Here is a 20816-nt window from a genome sequence, read left to right on the forward strand (position 1 = left end):
TTTTCTATCTTTTTTTTTTTTTTTCTTGGTAAAAGTTGTCAGGTTGGCAATAGAATAATAATAGTTTGATAGTATGAACTGATTAACTTTCCACTAATTGGGCCAAATTACATGGTATGAGAATTACTGCTTTTTAAAAGTTTGAAAGAGTTTCACTGATCCCTCAGTCATTTGGGGAGGAGTAATTAAACTCTGATAACACTTCCATTTCTTTGTAAATTACCCATAGGTAACTATATACTTGCTTTTCTACTTTTTTCCTTGATTCATTTAATAATTTTCATTTTCTTAGAAAATCATGCATAATAAATGTATTGTATGGTATCTTATTATTCTTCTAAAAACCTCAGACCTCTGGGACTTCCCTGGTGGCACAGTGGTTAAGAATCCGCCTGCCAATGCAGGGGACATGGGTTCGAGCCCTGGTCCAGGAAGACCCCACATGCTGCGGAGCAGCTAAGCCCGTGCGCCACAATTACTGAGCCTGCGCTCTAGAGCCCGTAAGCCACAACTACTGAGCCCACGTGCCACAGCTACTGAAACCCACGTGCCTAGAGCTCGTGCTCCGCAACAAGAGAAGCCACAGCAATGAGAAGCCCACGCACAGCAATGAAGAGTAGCCCCCTCTCGCCACAACTAGAGAAAGCCCGTGCGCAGCAACGAAGACCCAGCGCAGCCAAAAATAATAAATATATTTTAAAAAAATAAAATAAAAACCTCAGACCTTATATATTCCTTTGTGATAGCTTCCTGGAAAAATTCTAGTTTTGCATTTTTCTTTCTTCTTTTTAAAATTTATTTTATTACTTTAATCAAAGATTTTCCTCTTATCCACTCTACTGCATTCCATCTCCTTTTATAATTCATCTTCCTTTATTATTATTATGTACTTCTTTCAACTTCTCTTACAATCATTATTTTCCTAGCTTTTGAATTTAATGTTTAGTTATTTTCATTCTTCCTGTTTAATAATGAAAATATTTATATCTGTGAAATTTTATCAGTGTATAATTTAACCCATATCTCATAACTTTGGTTCTAGAATTTTCTCAATTTCATTGTTTATTTTTTAATTGTATTTTTTAAAACGTCTCCTTTGTTCATTTAATTCATTTCCTTTATCTCTCTTTGTATTGGAGTCTTCACATTTTTGTGTTTTGGTCTAGTTTCATATGTCAGAAAATGTTAAGGACATTGACTTTTTTTTATGTGTTTCAAATAACTTTTTCTTGTTTGCATTTTAATAATGCAGAGAATTCATTTGAAGTACAGAAATTTACATCTTTATGTATTCAAATCTATTGTCCTTTTTATTTTTATGAAGTTCTTCTCCATTAAAATCCATATTTTCCCCATATTATTTCTTACATTTCACTGCTTAATTTGCCTCATTTAATTAATTAGTTAAATTAACTTAGAGATTTTTAAAAATGAGGTGAGTCAAAACTGACTAATTTTTAGATAAGCTTCTTTCCCCCATTGATTTCCCTATAATTTCCCTTATTGAATATTATATTCTTCTACAAAAAATAATGTTTGTTTCTGAGCCATGTTTGCTTCCATTGTTCTGTGCATCCTTGTGCCATTAATGTACCATTTTAATCACTGTGGGTTCATAATCTGTCTTATGATGGCGAGAATAAGTTCTCCCTCAGTGTACCTCATGTTCAAAATTTTCCTGTTTTGCAACTATTCTTCAATACGCTTTCCATTCATGTCTATCAATTTTTTAAGTGGAAAATTTCATAGTAATTATGGTTATTGTCAGAATTTGAGGGCTACGGTGAGTTGCTCCCCAATAAATTGTAAATAAGGATATAATTTCCTTTTGATGGTTATACTTCAAATCTACCAAGATTGACATATACTTTAAATCGTTACAGAGATGTGCACAATAATTTTAAAGAGAATTCTTAAAGTTTGAAGAATTTTAAAATTTTAAGTTAAACTTAATAATTAAATTTAAATTCTTTAAAGAATAACTCCAGAGTAACCTTATTAAATGTATTACATTTTTAATAAAAGACTGGGTCCCTCACAAGAAAAGCTGCTCATCCATGGAGCCAGTGAAATAGATGATTCTCAGGAGTAACCATTAATATCTAGATACAAATTCTAATCTTGGGAGACAACGTTCCAACTAAAGGGATTTATTGAGATTTAATGTTCCATTGCCAAAGCAGCCTTTTTATGGTGGATAGATCCATCATCTTCATTTAATTCTGTGAACTATCTGGAGAAGCTAGCTCCCTTTGTTTTGGTTTTATGCCAACTAAGTCTGTTTGTGGTTTGGGAATCCTTGTAGCTTCTGCCTCCAGGGAAATATAATGCCTGTCAGGCCTATGTCTTTCAGTAGTCATGACAAGTATCTCATTGTTAATAAACTTTACTTGTTATTTTTATTATTAAATTATTATTTAAATATTTAATAACCCCCCTATAAGTTTTCTGAGCCTGCACCATGAGGGTCAACTCTAGGACAGTTATTGAACCCCTCAGTAAAGCCCAATATCCTTTCTGGTGACACCCTCCCTTATTATCAGCCCTGGATCCAATACTAGATTATACTAGAATAAACCTGTAAATCAATTTATAAAGAATAGAGATAGTTATAGTACCTAGTTTTCCCATCTAGGATTCTGGAATACCTCAATTTATTTCCTACATATAGTTCTTCTTCCTATTTTGGAAGTTGGTTATTTAATGACATACCTGTTAGCACTCCCAGGTATACTGTATCTGACACATAGTAAGGGTTCACTAATGGTAGTTATTATCAGTTCATCATCATCGTTATTACCATTGTTAATGTTTCAGCAGTGTATAAGATGCAGCAAACTGGAAGAGCTACTGAGTTTATTCATTCTGGACCCAATTTCAGGCATGAGATGTCACAACTCTTAGTGAAGGACAAGGCAGAAAATCTTCTGATGAAAGAATTTTACGGCCCATCTTAACATTCACTGGTTCATAATTTTGTCCTTTCATCAACAAGGTAAAGGTAAATTGTGTTTTAAAAATTGAGGGAATTGCACAGCATTTGCTGTTAAAGAAATCCATCCAAATTTGCCCCAATTAAAACAAAAATCATTACCATTGGAAGCTGTAAACTTTAGGGATTCGGAAAACTGGATTGTGGTGAGAAGTCGTTTTACCAGTGGAGGGGAATAAAACCACATATTTGTTCGTGTATCTACAGCGCCATATACCTATACATATGGACGTGTATTTATACCCATAATGAGTCGGTTTTTAGTTCTAGGTCTTCACAGAAAACAGGAGAAACCAGAGAGCAAGAGAAATGACCCATCGAAGGCACCATGCCTTCTAAGAACTTACCCACACACCGGGGTTCTAGCCCATCCCACTGGGCGTTTACTTGGCAGGTAAGCCTAGCACTTCCTTCTAGTCTGTACCCTTCATCACAGGTGACCAAACACACTGTCCTATAGGACAGTTCCCCGGTAGAACAGCTGAGGCGGCCATGTTTGGGTTGGCGGAGACGAGGGCATGTTCTCACTATGTGAAATGAAAACAATTAGATCATATTCTACTCAATGAGGACAAAGATAATAATTATAAATTTAATAAGGCCTACACATTACAAACAGTGAATAACACACCATTATATTTGGAGTTAGAATGGGATAATTAAAAGCCTATGTTTCATCAAATGCATGGCCTAAACCACATCGCTGTGCTCCACCTCTGCCTATAGGTGCGAAACTTAAGCTGTTTAAGGAGTCTGGCCCTAAATGGACAATGATGGCTGGAGATTGGGAATGGTTTACAAAGGGAGGTCCCTGCAGCCCTCAGCTGGGCCTTTGCTGTGATTCTCCAGGCTACGTTCTAACAAAAGGAAGGGGTCTTTTCCAGGACGGAGATCAGGTTCAATTCAGTTTTCAGACCTCATGGGCATATCCTGGGCTTTTTAATGATCCCAGACTCTTGACAGCTGCTCAGCCTCTGCAATCTTGAACTCCAGCATTCTACTCTAGCCACAATTCTGGTCCTTTTAGCTTTTTCACCCCTTTCTTCCCAGACGCTTCCTGCAAATCCTAGCTCATGATGATAATATTGACTTATGCATTATCATTGTTTTGTTTGTTTTTGCTGCTGTGGCAGAGACTGCTAGTTGCCCACCCAATAACCACTCTTCCCAGTTTTATTCAGCATAGTAACATGCACAGCTAGAAGATAACAATTCTCCACCTCCATCAGAACAAATGAGAGCCAGTGACATATACGCTAAGGTTGTATGGGACTTCTGGAAAAGCTTTAGAGTGGGGACTGTCTCAGTTGAGAGAGTACTTTTTTGCCTTCCCCTCTTCCTCCTTCTTTGTCCTGAAATACAGACATGAAGGATAGGGCCCCAGCATATTACAGGGTAAGTCTCATGCACTAAGATGGTAGAGCAAAAAAATAAAAGAAGCCTGGGTCTCTGATGACAGTGAGCTATCACAGCAGCTTTGGATTACCTACTTCTGTCCTTTCAGGTTAGAGAAAAACAAACCCTTAATTGGCTTATGACCTAGTTATTTGGGTCACTGATACCAGTAGGTATATGCAAACCCTAATTCCCTCTGCCCAGCATCCATTCATTTTCCCTTTGTTAATTTTCCAGGGGAAGCTCTTTCGCCTCTTTCAGCTCATGGGATTTGTGTGTGCTCCAACCTTGCTCAGGGGTAGAGCGTGTGAGCCCGGATCACATTCCCCTGGTCTGAGAAGTGACCAGGTTACAACTGGTGATATACTTCCTTTCTCTATTGACTTTGAAACCACCATGAAAAAGGAGCTAGAAGAGTATTTACTAAGCTCTGGAGGCTGGAAAGGGCCCTGTGCCTCAGCCAGCCTCAGCACCACCAGCAGCAGAAGTGCCATGGGTTGTCCAGAGAACTGAGAATCTACAAGAAGGTACTCGGACTGCTCCTGCAGGCTCCCAAATGACATCTGTGCTCTGAGTTCCGGCAAGAGTCTACCACCGCCTAGCCCACCCAAATCCCATAAAGTGCCTTAGAGTACAGCTCAGTCAATTCCGTCAGGCCCTATATTCTTGTTCATGACAATCGCTTCATCTACCAGGGTCATCCCCACACAGTTCTGATCCAAATCTAACTCACAAACTCATGCACCTGCCCTCTGGAATACATGATCAGTCCTCAATAAATCCCATCCTATCCTAAACTTCTCTTATGAACTTTTCCTTACTTTCTCATCCTCGTAAAAAATCTTATTGTCTCTTATAGACAGGACCTGCTCTTATTGCCTTCCCAGATCATTCTCTTTCTTCTTCCTAAACACCTCCAGCTCCCTGGAGGGAGGAAGAACATCCCTTCCCCCTCCCCCACCCCGCTCCCCAGTTGCCTGCTGACCTTTTGGCCACTTCTCATTCTTTAATGATTTTATATTTCTCTCTCTCTCTCTCTTTCTCTCTCTGGCACATGCGCACACACGCACACACACACCCACACACACACACACTCAAGCTGGTGATTTCATGATCTATGTAGATGATCATTCCAATACCCCAGAGTCATATTCCTCACCTCTTCTTCACCAGTAACCACATCCTTCACCTTATTTCAGCCTCCCCTCCACTGCCTTATCCTCTAGACCTTGCCAGCACCAGTCCAAGCACCCTCCTCTAACAACGACCTCCTATCTTCCTAGATTATTCCCTCAAGAGCTTCAACTCCATCAAATTCTATACCCTACTGGAGCCTCCAATCTATTATGTGTTCTTCTTTAGGTAAAATTATCTCTAAAGAGTTTATGCTCTTTCTACACTTCTTTTTCTCCAGTTCTAGCTTAGACCCACTCCAATCAGGATTTCAAATCAGGAGAAGGAGGAAGGACAGTAAAGGAGGAAAGAAAGGGGGAGAATAAGGAGAGGGGAGAAGAAAGGGAAGAGAAGGGGAGGAGAAAGGCAGGCGATAGAGAGGAAGAGGAGGGGAGGGGGAGACATGGAAGAGGATGGGGAAAGGAGAGTGCAGGGAAGGGAAGGGAGAGGTGGGGGGCTGCACAGACCCATGGCCGTGCACCCTTTCAGTCAGATGGCACGTACATCCTGGTCATAAACAGAGATATGGAGAGCACAAGAGAGTGGATTCTTGTTGAATATGCCAACAGATGGGCGTGGATACTCAATGTGGATACTCAATTTAATAGTTTACAGATATAATCCAATAAGCATCAGGCATTGTACAAAAAGCAAAAACAACCCCTGCCAAAGAACAAATCTCACTTTTCTCTCAGATAACACTCCTGCAACACTAAAGGCCACAAGACAACAGAGCAATCTCTAAATATTTTTGAACAAAATCATTTGGGACTCAAGAACTTTGTTGAGACTCTGGGTAAGATGTCTTTTGCCTTCTTTTATGCATTTGCCAATTTTTCATATGAAGCATGCAGTTACTCATGATGAAAGCTTAACTTTAAAATAATAGGAAAGGAAGTTGGGGTAAAATATTCAGTGCATATTCAACTGAAGTCGCGGTTTCACAGAATCTACTCTGAAGGAACCCATTCAAATTATATTAGTTGGCAGAACATAAATATTGGGTGCATGAAATATTCATTTAGGATTGATTACTCCTTAGAGAAAACTCAAGAATTAGATTAGAAGTTAAACCATAAGCCCTCGCCTTTCAATCACTGGGATAGTTTGGACCAAAGTCAACTATTAATGACAAATGAGTAGAATTATTTTGCCTTCCATGTTTTGATTTTTATTGAGTGTGTCCACCATGTAAGTAGAATCTTTACTGAGTGTATCCATCAAGGGTGTAGAAATATTTTGCCTCCCATATTTTGACTTTTCTTGAGGGCACTCATCAGGCGTAGCACAATGCCAAGAGCCAGGTAGGATTAAAAGTGAATGAGACAAATTACTATGATCAAGATATAGAAAATCTAGAAAACCATATTAAACAACCGCTTTTGATCCAATAAACTGCTGAAATGACTCCAGCTTTCCAACTTCAGACGAAATGAACTTGCAGCATCTCTCAAGGGAACTGATAGTAAATTAGAGCTGGTGTTTCATACACATGTAAATTACATTGCTTCTCAAGTGTTGGTTTTAATCAACTTTCATTGCTCCTCAGGGAAAACAAAGCATATGTAATAATTCCTATTTAGTTCTTAAACATTTTATACTCCTTTTCAACCAAGAATGACCATTTTTATCATTTTTGACAGGAACATGCTTATTTATGAGTTTCAACTTCAAAAATATTTTTATTTCAATAAGCTGAACAACTCTGCAATAAACTTTTGACTGACATTCATGTTAAAGCAATCCTTAAATATTTATTTAGTCTTTTTAGAAAACAGCAATTTAGTCTTTCAAGAGAATGGTCTACTAGGTAGCAGACAATGTGAGAACTTGATCTGGTTCTCAATGGGAAGACTCAGATTTTTTTCTCAGATTTACACTTCTGTCACTCTCCCAATTTTGACAGCTTCTATACTGAAAATAAAATAAATCTGATGTTAAATGTAGGGTTCTCACTGTTGCCTGAACGTTTTTCTCAGGAAAAATACTATCACAAAATTTACTTTACTTTCATGTTGTGGTTTAGCCGGTTATCATTGAGAAACCACAAAGGAATCCGTACTAGTTTAGAAAGGAATGTGTAATTCAGATAAAATTCAGAGTGTAAGTGTTTTAATGAAGAATGTATAGGAGGAATAAGAATCAAGCCTATTAGTTATTATTTAACACTACAAAACATTTAGGATGTAACATGGAATTTGTAAAAGGTTTTATATTTTACACTGGTCTTTCATTTCTGCCTCACTTTTAGAAAGATTTTCAAGAAAAAAATAAACTTATCCTCTGTCTTTATAATTAGATTTAAATTAGATCTGTAAAACGCTACTTTCTCCATACTACCCTTCCTGAAACAGAAATGAATTCCCACATAACTGCCATATTTCACCGAATCCCAGACGCCCCAATTGTAAGGCACAACGTTATTTTATAAGCTGCGAATAAAGAAACAATAATGTCTGTGAAAGGATTTAACGCCATGGTTGTTGAGGTACATCTCAGTTTTAGGATGTTAAGATGTGGGGAAAAAGTGTTTTTGAATTAAGGAATTATGGTATATGTTTCATAGAAGAATACCTCAAGTACAGGCAGACCTCAGAGATATTGCAGGCTCGGTTCCAGACCACCAAATACAGTGACTATTGCAGTAAAGCAAGTCCCACGATTTTTTTGGTTTCCCAGTGCATACAAAAGTTATGTTTACACTATACTGTAGTCTATTAAGTGTGCAAATTAGAATTATTCTAAAAACCAATATACATCCATTACTTAAAAATAGTTTATTGCTGAAAAATGCTAACCATCATCTGACAACGTGGGGTTGCTATCAATACAAACCTTCAATTTGTAAAAACTGCAACGTCAGCAAAGCAAAATAAAGCAAAGCTCAGTAAAACGAAGTATGCCTGTAACCAAAACAATTCATGAGGAGCCAGAGGAAGAGCCTGACTTAGTACCTTCATTCAGGACAACTTTGTTCACTGGTAAGTTAGGGAGTAGTTTTTTGGAGGTGAAATTCAAGGGAGCTTAGAAAAGTTCACATCCTGGAGCATCGCTCTTATTTTGATTAAAGTTATTTTACTTATACGGGGACATCAATGCAAATTGCATAAAAGACAACAAGCCTGCTTTTTAAAAATGGGACTGCATAATGGGAAGTGACACAAGCAGACTGTCAGTGTATCTATTTGTCAATGTACTTATCCATATCATTTACCAGAAATATAACCAAGGATTAGCTGGGGTGGGGGAAGATACATTCTGTGCTCATAATGAGCTCACAGACTAGCAGAGGTGATCGACAAGTTAATTAATTAAAGTAAGTACAGTGGTTTGTATTGTAACAAGTTGGTTAAGCTGGGAAACACTGTCAGAATCCCCTTATTGTGGGCCAGTTTAGGGTTGATCAAAAGAAGAACCTGATTTTGGAAGGTGGAAGAGAGGCAGTGATCACTGCAGGCAGAATCAGTGATGGACAAATGCAGACATGCACAGTAGGTTCCAGCTTGTCTTTGGTCACCTCCACCCCACATCCCAATTGCTGACCCTGTTTGACCCAAAGTGGCCCCAAGCTCACTGCTGGGTTCTTGGCTGTAGAGCGTCAGGGCATGGTTACACAGAGATAAAGCTTCTCTTAGACTTCCCAACACACTTCTCCCTTGTGGTTCCACTTCAGCAGCTGGGTGGGCTTGCATTCTCAGACTGAACCGGTAGTAACTCCTCCAATGCTCCAATTTCTCTCCTGGACCTTCCACTTCCCAGCTCCTTCCAAAATCGTGTAAAGTCTGATTCTTAAAATAAGTTCCTTATCCCATAGCACAGATGGTGTATTTCCTGGGCTTCCCTGACTGACCCTGACACACAAAGCACAGGGGCTAGAATGAGGGCAGGACAGGTTTGTGGATGCACATACAGAGGTTAGGGGTCATCTCAATCCAGCTGAGAAGGTCAGCGACAGGGAGGGCTTATACACAGGGACCAAAGGAATGACTGGACAATCATGGCTGTTGAAACAACTTGCAAACGGATGGCTTCCTGAGAGGGCATGGCCATTTCTTAAGGCTTTAGTGTAGGGTTCGAGGCTCAGGATGGAGACTGTAGAGAGTTAAAGAGGCAGGGGCCAGACCTTATCCTAAAGGGGTTGTCTGCCTGATTTTCTCACTCTTCTTTGGAAGGTCAGTAAGTGGAAAGTTAAAATGTCATGTTTTCTACCTTCCGCCATGAGGTATTTGGAAGAAGGGGCAGAGGTTTTACAAAGAACTTAATAACTATGTAACTTTACAGGAATATTTCTAAGAGGTTCCCATGATCAACCTTTCCAGTAATAGGCTTTTTACCATTTGAGACTGTATGACTAAGAATGTCTTTGCTTTGCTTTCCCACATAAACAATAGCTTGCCGGAGTTTAGAAACCTAGGGTCTAATTCTTTTCTTTCAGAATTCAGGAAACATACTCTTATCTTCTAATATTTAGAATGGCTAATAATGGGCTCAAGGCAAGTCTGATTCCCTTTCCTTTATAGGTAATATTATTTCTAACTGTGAAACAGGCCCCATTTTCTAATTTTTCCAGGGCTTTCAGAAGTTTCAATAAGATTATTTCCAGACATGGATCTGTTTTCAATAATTTGTTTTCTGGCACTCAGTAAGTGATTTTAAGTTGACTATCAAAGATTTCAGTCATGTGTATTTTCCAGATTTCAGCTTGTGGTTATATTCTTTGATCTTCTATTAGTGCCTCTCCTCCACTCCATTCTCTCGCTGGATTCCTAATCTGTGAAGAGTCTATTTCCTGTGACTATTCTCGTGTCATTTTATTCTTTCATCTTTTTTCTAATCTTTCAAATGTTGCTCTACTTTCAGAAGGATTTCTAGCGTTGATTTTCTAACTTATTAATCTGGCTTTTGACTATGTCTGTTCATGGTGTCAGCAACCTTTTTCTTCTCCCTAAGATATCTTTCTCCTCTCAGATTTCTCCCATTTCTTGGAATCCTAATCTTATTTTACCAATGTAATTGCCTTTGCATCTCAGTGATTCCATTTTTCTCCCCTCTTCTTTCAGGTCTCCTTTGTTCAATTTGCTGATTCCTTCTCTTTTTGTAAGTAGAGATAAGGGTCTGGACTGGGACCTGATTTAAGCAAATTCATATTCATAGATGAGTTCAGTATTGGTAGCCGATGAATGCAAACAGTGACTGTCTCCTGGGGTTCACAAATGACCTTGAAGTTGTGAGTAGGTTGGCTTCCCTTATGGGTGTGGGAGCCAAGAGAAGACTAGAAGACAGAACTTCTTACCCTACTCCAGTGAGCTGGGTGATACAGGGTCTTGGAGCAGTCAAAGCCTCAGCAAACTGTATTGCCAAAGGACGCCTAGGGGATGTGTTGGGGGTAACGTTGCCAGATTTAGCATAAAAACAAACAAATGAGGATATCCAGTTAAATCTGAATTTCAGAAAAGCAACAAATAATTTTTTGTATAAGAAGGTCTCTAATCTTGTATGGGACTTACTTATATTGTACTAAAAAGTTATTTGTTGTTTATCTAAAATTTGAATCTAAACGGGTGTCCTGTATTTCATCTGGCAACCCGAGGTGAGGGGGGGGAATACTGTATTCAGAAGCTTCATGGGCAGGGATTCTCAAGTCCTTTGGCTTGTTCCCCTCTCTTCTTAGAGAGCCTTCTCTTTCAACCCAATTTGTGAAACCCCAGGTAGCTGGCCATGCAGTGGTCGTAAGAAGTAGGAAAGTAGGTCTTGGGGACGGCAAGAGTGGAAGTGAATTAAGGTACTCTCAATTTTGCTTGTTGTTTCTCTGTATCTGATGTGAGAGCCTCAGGTTCTACCTATGGTACTGCCCCCTTTTCTGTTGGCCTGATGAGGCTCTTTGGGATCTCACTTTAGCAAACTCCCACTTTCTATTGGCATGCTGTCTACTCAAAGTGAAGGCTGGGGATGTATACATTGGCTAACTACTCTTGTCACAGGATACTGGTGTGGTCCTTGGAGTCCTACAATCAAAGTAGACATCAAAGCCGCACACTGATCATCCCCAAACTTTCCCTGGACCCTGTCTTGGTTGCTTGAAATCTGAGGTTTAAGGTAACCTGTCCATTTCTTTCCCAGGCAGGCTTTTCCTTTGCTTGTTCATAAAAGAAACACAAAGGGTATAGTTTATGATGATGTGGTCAACTGAACTTAGCAGTTCTGACTTCAAACCTCCTATAATTTTTTCTCTTTCTGTGGTCTATGGTCTATGAAATCAAAAGAAACAAAGAATCTACTAGTCCATTAGAGTTTAAGTTGAGGATGTCGAGCAAGACAATCAATAAACAATGTGAACTGGCAGTCTGCATACCTCTGCAGGAGCTCTCAGAACCGGACCATGAACCATCGGGCAGACACAGGAAGATGCTGCTTCCCACGAGGTCGAACCCGGGGTGACATCGGACCCCACAGGCTGCATTGAAGTGGCTGTTGCAAGTGTTCTGGATAAAGTAACCATTTTCAGGAGGCTTCAGGGCAGGGCAGCGGACAACTAACATTTACAGGGATAAGAGTAAAAAGCAAAGTGAGTCTCTGTCCATAAAGCATCCTCCCCCCGCTTTTTCTTTTCTGGTCAAGAGGACATTGTATACACAGAGCTAAATTATCAACAGCATTCCCATTTACTGCATATGAATTCATAAGTGCACATTTGGAAGAAGAACACTTCTGGCTCATGCTTATTAGGTATTTGCTTCCAGTTAAGTTTAAAAACAGACTAAATATTATGGTTTAAGCTTAGAAATTTTAAAATCTTGATATCTATGTGGATACGAAATTTTCTAGTTCTTGACCTTCATATGTCATTAGCTATTTTCCTTCTCAGTTAGAGTGGCATAAAATAAAGAACAAATAAGTCCAGCAAAGCACGTCTGCCACAAATCCCAAGAGCCACAGCTTTGGCTAATTAAATATTTTTAATTTTTGATATGAATAATATCAAAGTACTTTACTTATAAAAATATTTTCTTTAAATGGACTTAAACATCACCAGAGCCCAAACTAGCTCATTTGTTATTCAAATTTGCTGTTAAATTTGTGACTTCTCTCTCTTAGATTCATTTTAGATCTTTTCCGATACTAAAGCTGTTTTCATAGTCACATTACTTGTGGAGTCTCAGATCTCCTTTCTCTGGAGCAAGATATGGATATGTTCAGTGATAAGGAATGCTAGATAATAAAAACAAAGAATTCCCCCCAAATAAGATTAGAGGAAGGAATATTAAAGACCATGCCCAATTAATTGGATGAAAACACCGGCATTACTTCCCTAAAAGAGATCAGCTTTTATATTTCCTCTCTGCCAGTGGTGGGATCCTTACCTTTGCAGGTCTGGCCAGATGCCCGGTACCCCTCCTTGCAGACACAGTCTTCAGGGGAAGTACTTCCAGGTGGAGAAGTGTGATTTTCATCAGGACATGGAAGGCAAGTGCTGATTCCTCCTGGTGAACCTTCTGGTTTGTATGTCCCGGATGGGCAAGCTGTGGGTAAGCCAGGGAAGCCCATTTTATGTGGGGTACATCAATGGACAGTTAACAACATTTTGGAAACTGATTAGGGGGGAAAATCCCAAACAATAGCTTTTCATAGAAATAATCGTATAATTCAAGCAAGGAGAGAAACCAAGATTTTTTTAAAAGAGTGATATAGTTGGCTATTTGCAGGTAATGAAGTGGCCTCTTTGATGTCCCACAATTAGTTACAATCACAACACATCATGGCATGATATGGCTGGGCTTATTTATGGGAAAATTCAAAACAGCAATGTACGTAAAGGGACTAAAAGGAATCAATGATACTCAATGCGTAAAAAAATCTTGCTAAAGACAGTATACCCCATATTCCATCAACCCCCCCAACCTGTGCAGCTGCACCTCCCCCACTGTGTCCCCCAACACTCACTCGCAGCAGAAGAGAATAACTGTAGATATGCAAAAAGCACTGGGCCCCTTGTTTCGGTTCAAAGCACTGGACAAAGGGTGAGGAGAAAGTAAAGGGCTTGAGGGAAATGATCCTACTGACGGGAAATAAGCCTTTTGAAGAAAAAAGAATCACAGACCCTGCTTTTCCCAGGCTCAAGAAAAAAAAAAAAAAAAAGATGAAAAGCAGGACCTGATTGACCTTGCTTCTTATCTTCCCTCTGCACTGACAATGCAGCTTTGAATCTGTATTTACTCTCCCTGGAGTTACACATCTGTAAAGTAACTCACAATTAAGAATTCAATAACAGAGAAATTGTGGAATAAAGAGACTTGCAATGCTTAATAAAGCCAAATAAATGTAGTGTAGTCAAGTATGCATTAGATTATTTAAAAAAATAGTAGCAACCAAGTAATGTGCACTTATGTGGTGATATTTGATATAAATTATCTCCTTTAATCCTCACAGTATTAATAAGTAGTATTAATAATTACTAATATTTTTATTAATAGGTACATTATTTTTATTAGTATTGTGTCCATTTTAAAGAGAGAATGGAGGCTTAGAGTAATTTGATGATTTGACTAAAGTTACTCAGTTAACAGGTGATAGCGCTAGGAGATTTTTTTAGCATTTAACATTGGTTTATTACATTTTTATGCTGAAATTCAAAATCACATTTATCTTGTTTGCAATTAGTAAGTCAAATATTTTTAAATGGTAGTACACTCCTTTCTTCTTCCTATTGTCATTTGTTTAAGGCCTGTTTCTAGGTAGACAAGCTCTGGCTTGTTTATCTTTTTTAAAGACTTTTTTTTAGGTTTACAACAAAATTGAGATGAAGATTAGAGCTGGAATTTTAAAGCAGATATTTACATAGCATTCACTATGTCCCAGGGACTGTTCTACATATTTTATAAATATTATCTGTTTATCCATTTAAGAACCTATGAAGTAACAAATATTATTAATCTCATTTTACAGATGAGAAAACTAAGGCACTAAGAGGTTAACTAACTTGCCAAAGTTACACAGTAAGTGACAAAGCTGGGGTTTGAACCAAGAGAATTGGGATCCAGAGGCCATGTTCTTTACCACTACAGGTTCTATGTCTCAAACCCAGGTCTCCTGGATGCAAAAGTCCTTGTTTTAACACTAAAATATGCTAAAAACAGAAGAAATCATTATTGAGAGAGAAGACTCGTAATATAATGTAATTTTTAGAAAAAAAGCATGCTTCTAACATTCTTGATTATATTTAAAAACAGAAGAGAACATTTTCCCATGTATATAGTAGAAAGTTCCAGAATTGATAAAGCTGTAGCTATTTAAGAATGAGAGAAACATTTGTAGGAAAGTTATAATGATGTGTGACTTATGAAAAATACTTCAGCAGAAAAAAAGGGAACATTACTTCAAAGCATCATAGCATTAAATATTGAATTATTATTGAATTATTCATATTTCTGAATATTCCTTTTTTATAAAAAGTTCAGTAAATATTGGCACAGATCTTCAAGAAGATGCAAGACAACACTGTATCCTTTGAACAGAAGGCAGCAGCTATAGGAGAAAATGATTAAGATAAATACACAAATGGAAAAGAAAACATAAACTGTAACAGCAAGATTAAAGCTGTTGTTGGAGGCAGTAAAAAGAAGCCAGAAAATTCCAGAACAACACAAGTAAAAGCTGTGATATTAATGCAAGAAAATATTCCTTACTTGAAGTTTCAGGGCAATAAAAACTCATCAAGTTCCCAGCAAAATTAATAAAAAGTGATTAACACCCAAAACAAAGGAAAAGTATGACAAGTGTCTAGGAAAGAAAAACAGAATAAATGGGAAAATCAAATGGACATTTCATTTCTCCTGTGCAGAAACAAATGCCATGAAAAAAGAATGAAATAAGATACACAGCTATTTGGAAAAAATATTATGAACCCAAAACTCTATATCTGGGCAAGCTACTGGTAAATATGAGGGAAGAGAAAGACATTTGAGAATGTGCATGACTTCTGGAAATCAAGATGTATTTCACTGATTGAAAAGAAATCAACATAAAGAACTCAAGTATGAGGAAAAAAACTGGTATTCAATAAATTGCTTGAGATTAAGAAAGTAGTGGAACATACCATATATTGCTAAGTATCTTGCTAAAATAATTGTAAAAATTATTAAATAGCAAATAAAGCCCCTCCTTAAAAAGAAAGACATATGATCTAAGGGAAAAATATAATAATCTTTACATATTATAAAGAAAAAACGTTTAAAGTCTGAGGGAAACAGGGGATGGTTGGGAAGAGGAAAAGATAAAGCTCTCATTTCCTTTCATACAAATCAATATGAAAAAACTGAAAGAAAAACATAGGTTCAAATTTGTACACAAAAAATTCACATAACTATGAATAGAAAAAGAATGCATAACCTCCAAATCAGTGGAAGAGAAAAAAACCCAAATAACAAAGGTAGAAAAACATAGCTACTAAACAACCAATGGATCACTGAAGAAATCCAAGAGGAAATCAAAAAATACCTAGAGACAAATGAAAACAAAAATCACAATGATCCAAAAACCCATGGGATGCAGCAAAAGCAGTTCAAAGAGGCAAGTCCATAGCAATACAATCTTACCTCAGGAAACAAGAAAAATCACAAATAAACAACCTAACCTTACACCTAAAGCAACTAGAGAAAGAAGAACAAACAAAACCCAAAGTTAGCAGAGGGGAAGAAGTTATAAAGATCAGAGCAGAAATAAATGGATTAGAGAGCAAGAAAACAGTAGAAATGATCAATGAAACTAAAAGCTGGTTCTTTGAAAAGATAAACAAAATGGATAAACCTTTAGCAAGACTCATCAAGAAAAAAAAAAGGAGAGGGCTCAAATCAATAAAATTAGGAATGAAAAAGGAGAAGTTACAAGGGACAACACAGAAATACAAAGGATCATAAGAGACTACTACAAGCAACTGTATGCCAATAAAATGGACAACTTAGAAGAAATGGACAAATTCTTAGAAATGTACAATCTCCCAAGACTGAACCAGGAAGCAACAGAAAATATGAACAGACCAACCACAAGTACTGAAATTGAAACCGTGATTAAAAAACTCCCAACAAGCAAAAGTCTAGGACCAGATGGCTTCACAGGTGAATTCTATCAAACATTTAGAGAAGAGTTAACACCTATCCTTCTGAAACTATTCCAAAAAACTGCAGAGGAAGGAACACTCCTGAACTCATTCTATGAGGCCACCATCACCCTGATACCAAAACTAGATAAAGATACCACAAAAAAAGAAAATTATAGGCCAATATCACTGATGAATATAGACGCCGAAATCCTCAACGAAATACCAGCAATCCAAATCCAACAATACATTAAAAGGATCATACACCATGAGTGAGTGGGATTTATCCCAGGGATGCAAGGATTTTTCGATATCCGCAAATCAAACAATGTGTTATACCACATCAACAAATTGAAAAATAAAAACCATATGATCATCTCAACAGATGCAGAAAAAGCTTTTGACAAAATTCAACCCCCATTTATGATAAAAACTCTCCAGAAAATGGGCACAGAGGGAACATACCTCAACATAATAAAGGCCATATATGACAAACCTACAGCTAACATCATACTCAGTGGTGAAAAGCTGAAAGCATTTCCTCTAAGATCAGGAACAAGACAAGGATGTCCACTCTCACCACTTTTATTCAACATAGTTTTGGAAGTCCTAGCCATGGCAATCAGAGAAGAAAAAGAAATAAAAGGAATCCAAATTGGAAAAGAAGACATAAAACTGTCACTGTTTGCAGATGACATGATACTATACATAGAAAATCCTAAAAATGCTACCAGAAAATTACTAGAGCTCATCAATGAATTTGGTAAAGTTGCAGGATACAAAATTAATATACAGAAATCTGTTGCATTTCTATACACTAACAACAGAAGATCAGAAAGAGAAATTTTTTTTAAAATCCTATTTACCATTGCATCAAAAACAATAAAATACCTAGGATAAACCTACCTAAGGAGATAAAAGACTTGTACTCTGAAAACTATACGATGCTGATGAAAGAAACTGAAGACGACACAAACAGATGGAAACATATACCATGTTCTTGGATTGGAAGAATCAATATTGTTAAAATGACTGTACTACCCAAGGCAATCTACAGATTCAATGCAATCCCTATCAAATTACCAATGGCATTTTTCACAGAACTAGATCCAAAAATCTTAAAATTTGCATAGAGACACAAAAGACCCCAAATAGCCAAAGCAATCTTGACAAAGAAAAACAGAGCTGGAGGAATCAGGCTCCCTGACTTCAGATTATACTACAAAGCCACAGTCATCAAAACAGCAATGGTACTGGCACAAAAACAGAAATATAGACCAATGGAACAGGACAGAAAGCCAGAAATAAACCCACGCACCTATGGTCATTTAATCTACGACAAAGGAGGCAAGACTACAATGGAGAAAAGACAGTCTCTTCAATAAACGGTGCTGGGAAAACTGAACAGCTACATGTAAAAAAACAAAACTAGAACATTCTTTAACACTATACATAAAAATAAACTCAAAAGCCCTAAATGTAAGACCAGATAGTATAAAACTCTTAGAGAAAAACACAGGCAGAACACTATTTGACATAAATCACAGCAATATCTTTTTCGATCTGTCTCCCAGAGTAATGGAAGTAAAAACAAAAATAAACAAATGGGACCAAATTAAACTTGAAAGCTTTTGCACAGCAAAGGAAACCACAACAAAACAAAAAGACAACCCACAGAACGGAAGAAAGTATTCGCAAATGATGTGACTGACAAGGGATTAGTCTCCAAAATTTACAAACAGCTCAAGTGGCTCAATATCCAAAAATCAAACAACCCAATCAAAAAATGGTCAGAAGACCTAAATAGACATTTCTCCTAAGAAGATATACAGATGGCCAAGAGGGACAAGAAAAGATGCTCAACATCACTAATTATTAGAGAAATGCAAATCAAAACTACAGTGAGATTACCTCACACCAGTCAGAATGGCCATCATCAAATGGACAGTAAATGCTGGAGAGGGTGTGGAGAAAAGGGAACCCTCCTACACTGTTGGTGGGAATGTAAATTGGTACAGCCACTATGGAGAACAGTATGGCGGTTTCTTAAAAAACTAAAAACAGAGTTACCATATGATCCAGCAATCCCACTCCTGGGCATTTATCTGGAGAAAAACATGGTTCGAAAGGATACATGCACCCCAATGTTCATTGCAGCACTGTTTACAATAGCCAAGACATGGATGCAACCTAAATGTCCATCAACAGATGAATGGATAAAGAAGACGTGGTACATATGTACAATGGAATATTACTCAGCCATTAAAAAGAACGAAATAATGCCATTTATAGCAACATGGATGGACCTGGAGATTATCATACTAAGTGAAATAAGTCAGACAGAGAAAGACAAATATCATATGATATCGCTTATATGCAGAATCTAAAAAAAATGATACAAATGAACTTATTTACATAACAGAAACAGACTCACAGACTTAGAGAATGAACTTATGGTTACCAGGGGGGAAAGGTAGGGGGAAGGGATAGACTGGGAGTTTGGGACTGACATGTACACACTGCTATATTTAAAATAGATAACCAACAAGGACCTACCGTAAAAAAAAAAAAAGTTAAAAATTTTTAAAAATTAAAAAAGAAAAACAGAACAAGAAGATAAATAGCAGAAAGAATTTATAACAAAATGTCCTTAACTAAGGTAATGGAAATAAAACCAAATATATCAGTTATCATCAATAATAGTAATGGGTTAATTTAACCCTGCTGATAAGATATAAACTTAAAAACAAGCCAGAGATACAGGTTAAAGATAGTTGGATGTAAAAATATATGTTAAATATTTCAAAAAATTTTCAGGAAGCAAACAAATTACTACCTTAGGGAGAAATAAAAGCTTAACACATAAAGAGCATTTTCTAATATATGAAAAAGATAGGAATACTTCAATAGAAAAGTTGACAAAGAACAAAAGCTGGAAATTTACTAAAGAAGAAATGAAAATGACCTATAATCGTAGGATACACTGTCTAACCTCACTTATAATGAAAAATGCAAATTGATGACGTTTTACTTTGGAAACATTTTTAATGGATGTTAGTACCCATTGTTGGCAGGCATGTGGGCAAACAGGCTCTCTCCCACTCTGTAGGGCAACCTGAGGGTAGACACCAAAAGCCTCAAGTGGAGCTTTCCCTTTGATATAGCATTTCATTTCTAATAATTTGTCCAAGTGAAAGGAAACATTTTTTACCTACACATATAAGTATGTATAATTATTGTCTGTCATTACACAGCACTGGAAACCAAGACAAATGTCAAGAGATGGGGGGTTTGTTAAATTCTTATGACAAATCCATCAAACGGTATATTAGCCATAAAAATGGAATTCTTGACATGGAAGGTCAATCAAATTGTGTAGTTGAGTGTAAAAAAAAAAAGCATGTTTCAAACACCATATGTATTGTATGATCTTCTGGCTAATGAATGCGTAAAATTCTATAATGTTATGAATACATGTCATATATTCATGGTAGAATTATGAGGCTTCCAAGTTTGTTTATTTTTGCTGATTTACATTTTGTTTTGTTATACTGAATAGGTATTGTGCAAAAACATTAAAAGTAAATAAAAATTATACATAAAAGAAAGTCATTGTCTCAAATGCTGTATTTCATTTCACAGTTATTGGTTCTCTGACTTCAGAGATCACTTTGATTCCTACTTCTCCCTCCATCTCCTTCAATATCCAAATTGAAATCATGTTGTTTGGGTTTTACTCCTTAAAAACCCTCTGCATTTCGCCTATCCCTCCATCTGCATCGCTCTTATCTTAGACAGGAACTCATTACCTCTCTTCCAGGTTTTTACAAAGTCCTTTCACTGGTTCTCTCAACCTTCATCTCTACTCTTTAATCCATCTTAGATGTTGCTGTCTGAACATCTTTCTAAAATATAAATGTGATCAAAGCACTTTCTACCAAAAACTGCAACAACAGGATGAGGCCCCCTGTCTTTACTCTGATCTATTGGGTTGGCCAAAAAGTTCTTTTGGGTTTCTCAGTAATTCTTTGATCCATCTATAACTTTCCTGCCTGTCTGCTACAATGAACCAGTGAACTCCATATCGTGATCAGAAGCTGCTTCAGAATCAAGCACAGACTAGTTTTGCACCACACCTCCCCCACCTCAGTTTACTGGACTTGG

General features: G+C 37.3%; 1 protein-coding gene across 1 annotated transcript in view; it reads right to left on the minus strand.

Annotated features, from left to right (window-relative positions):
• SVEP1 (sushi, von Willebrand factor type A, EGF and pentraxin domain containing 1) overlaps window positions 1–20816 on the minus strand; it is a 181643-nt gene that overhangs the window by 104111 nt on the left and 56716 nt on the right. Inside the window, exons 4-6 of the mRNA XM_059925285.1 lie at window positions 12922–13080; window positions 11913–12092; window positions 3340–3519 (exon numbers count right to left, since the gene is read on the minus strand). Of these exons, the coding sequence (XP_059781268.1) occupies window positions 3340–3519; window positions 11913–12092; window positions 12922–13080 (519 nt within the window). The remainder of the gene's footprint in view (window positions 1–3339; window positions 3520–11912; window positions 12093–12921; window positions 13081–20816) is intronic.

Source organism: Balaenoptera ricei, chromosome 6 (assembly GCF_028023285.1).
Source record: "Balaenoptera ricei isolate mBalRic1 chromosome 6, mBalRic1.hap2, whole genome shotgun sequence".
NCBI classification, from domain to species: Eukaryota; Metazoa; Chordata; class Mammalia; order Artiodactyla; family Balaenopteridae; genus Balaenoptera; species Balaenoptera ricei.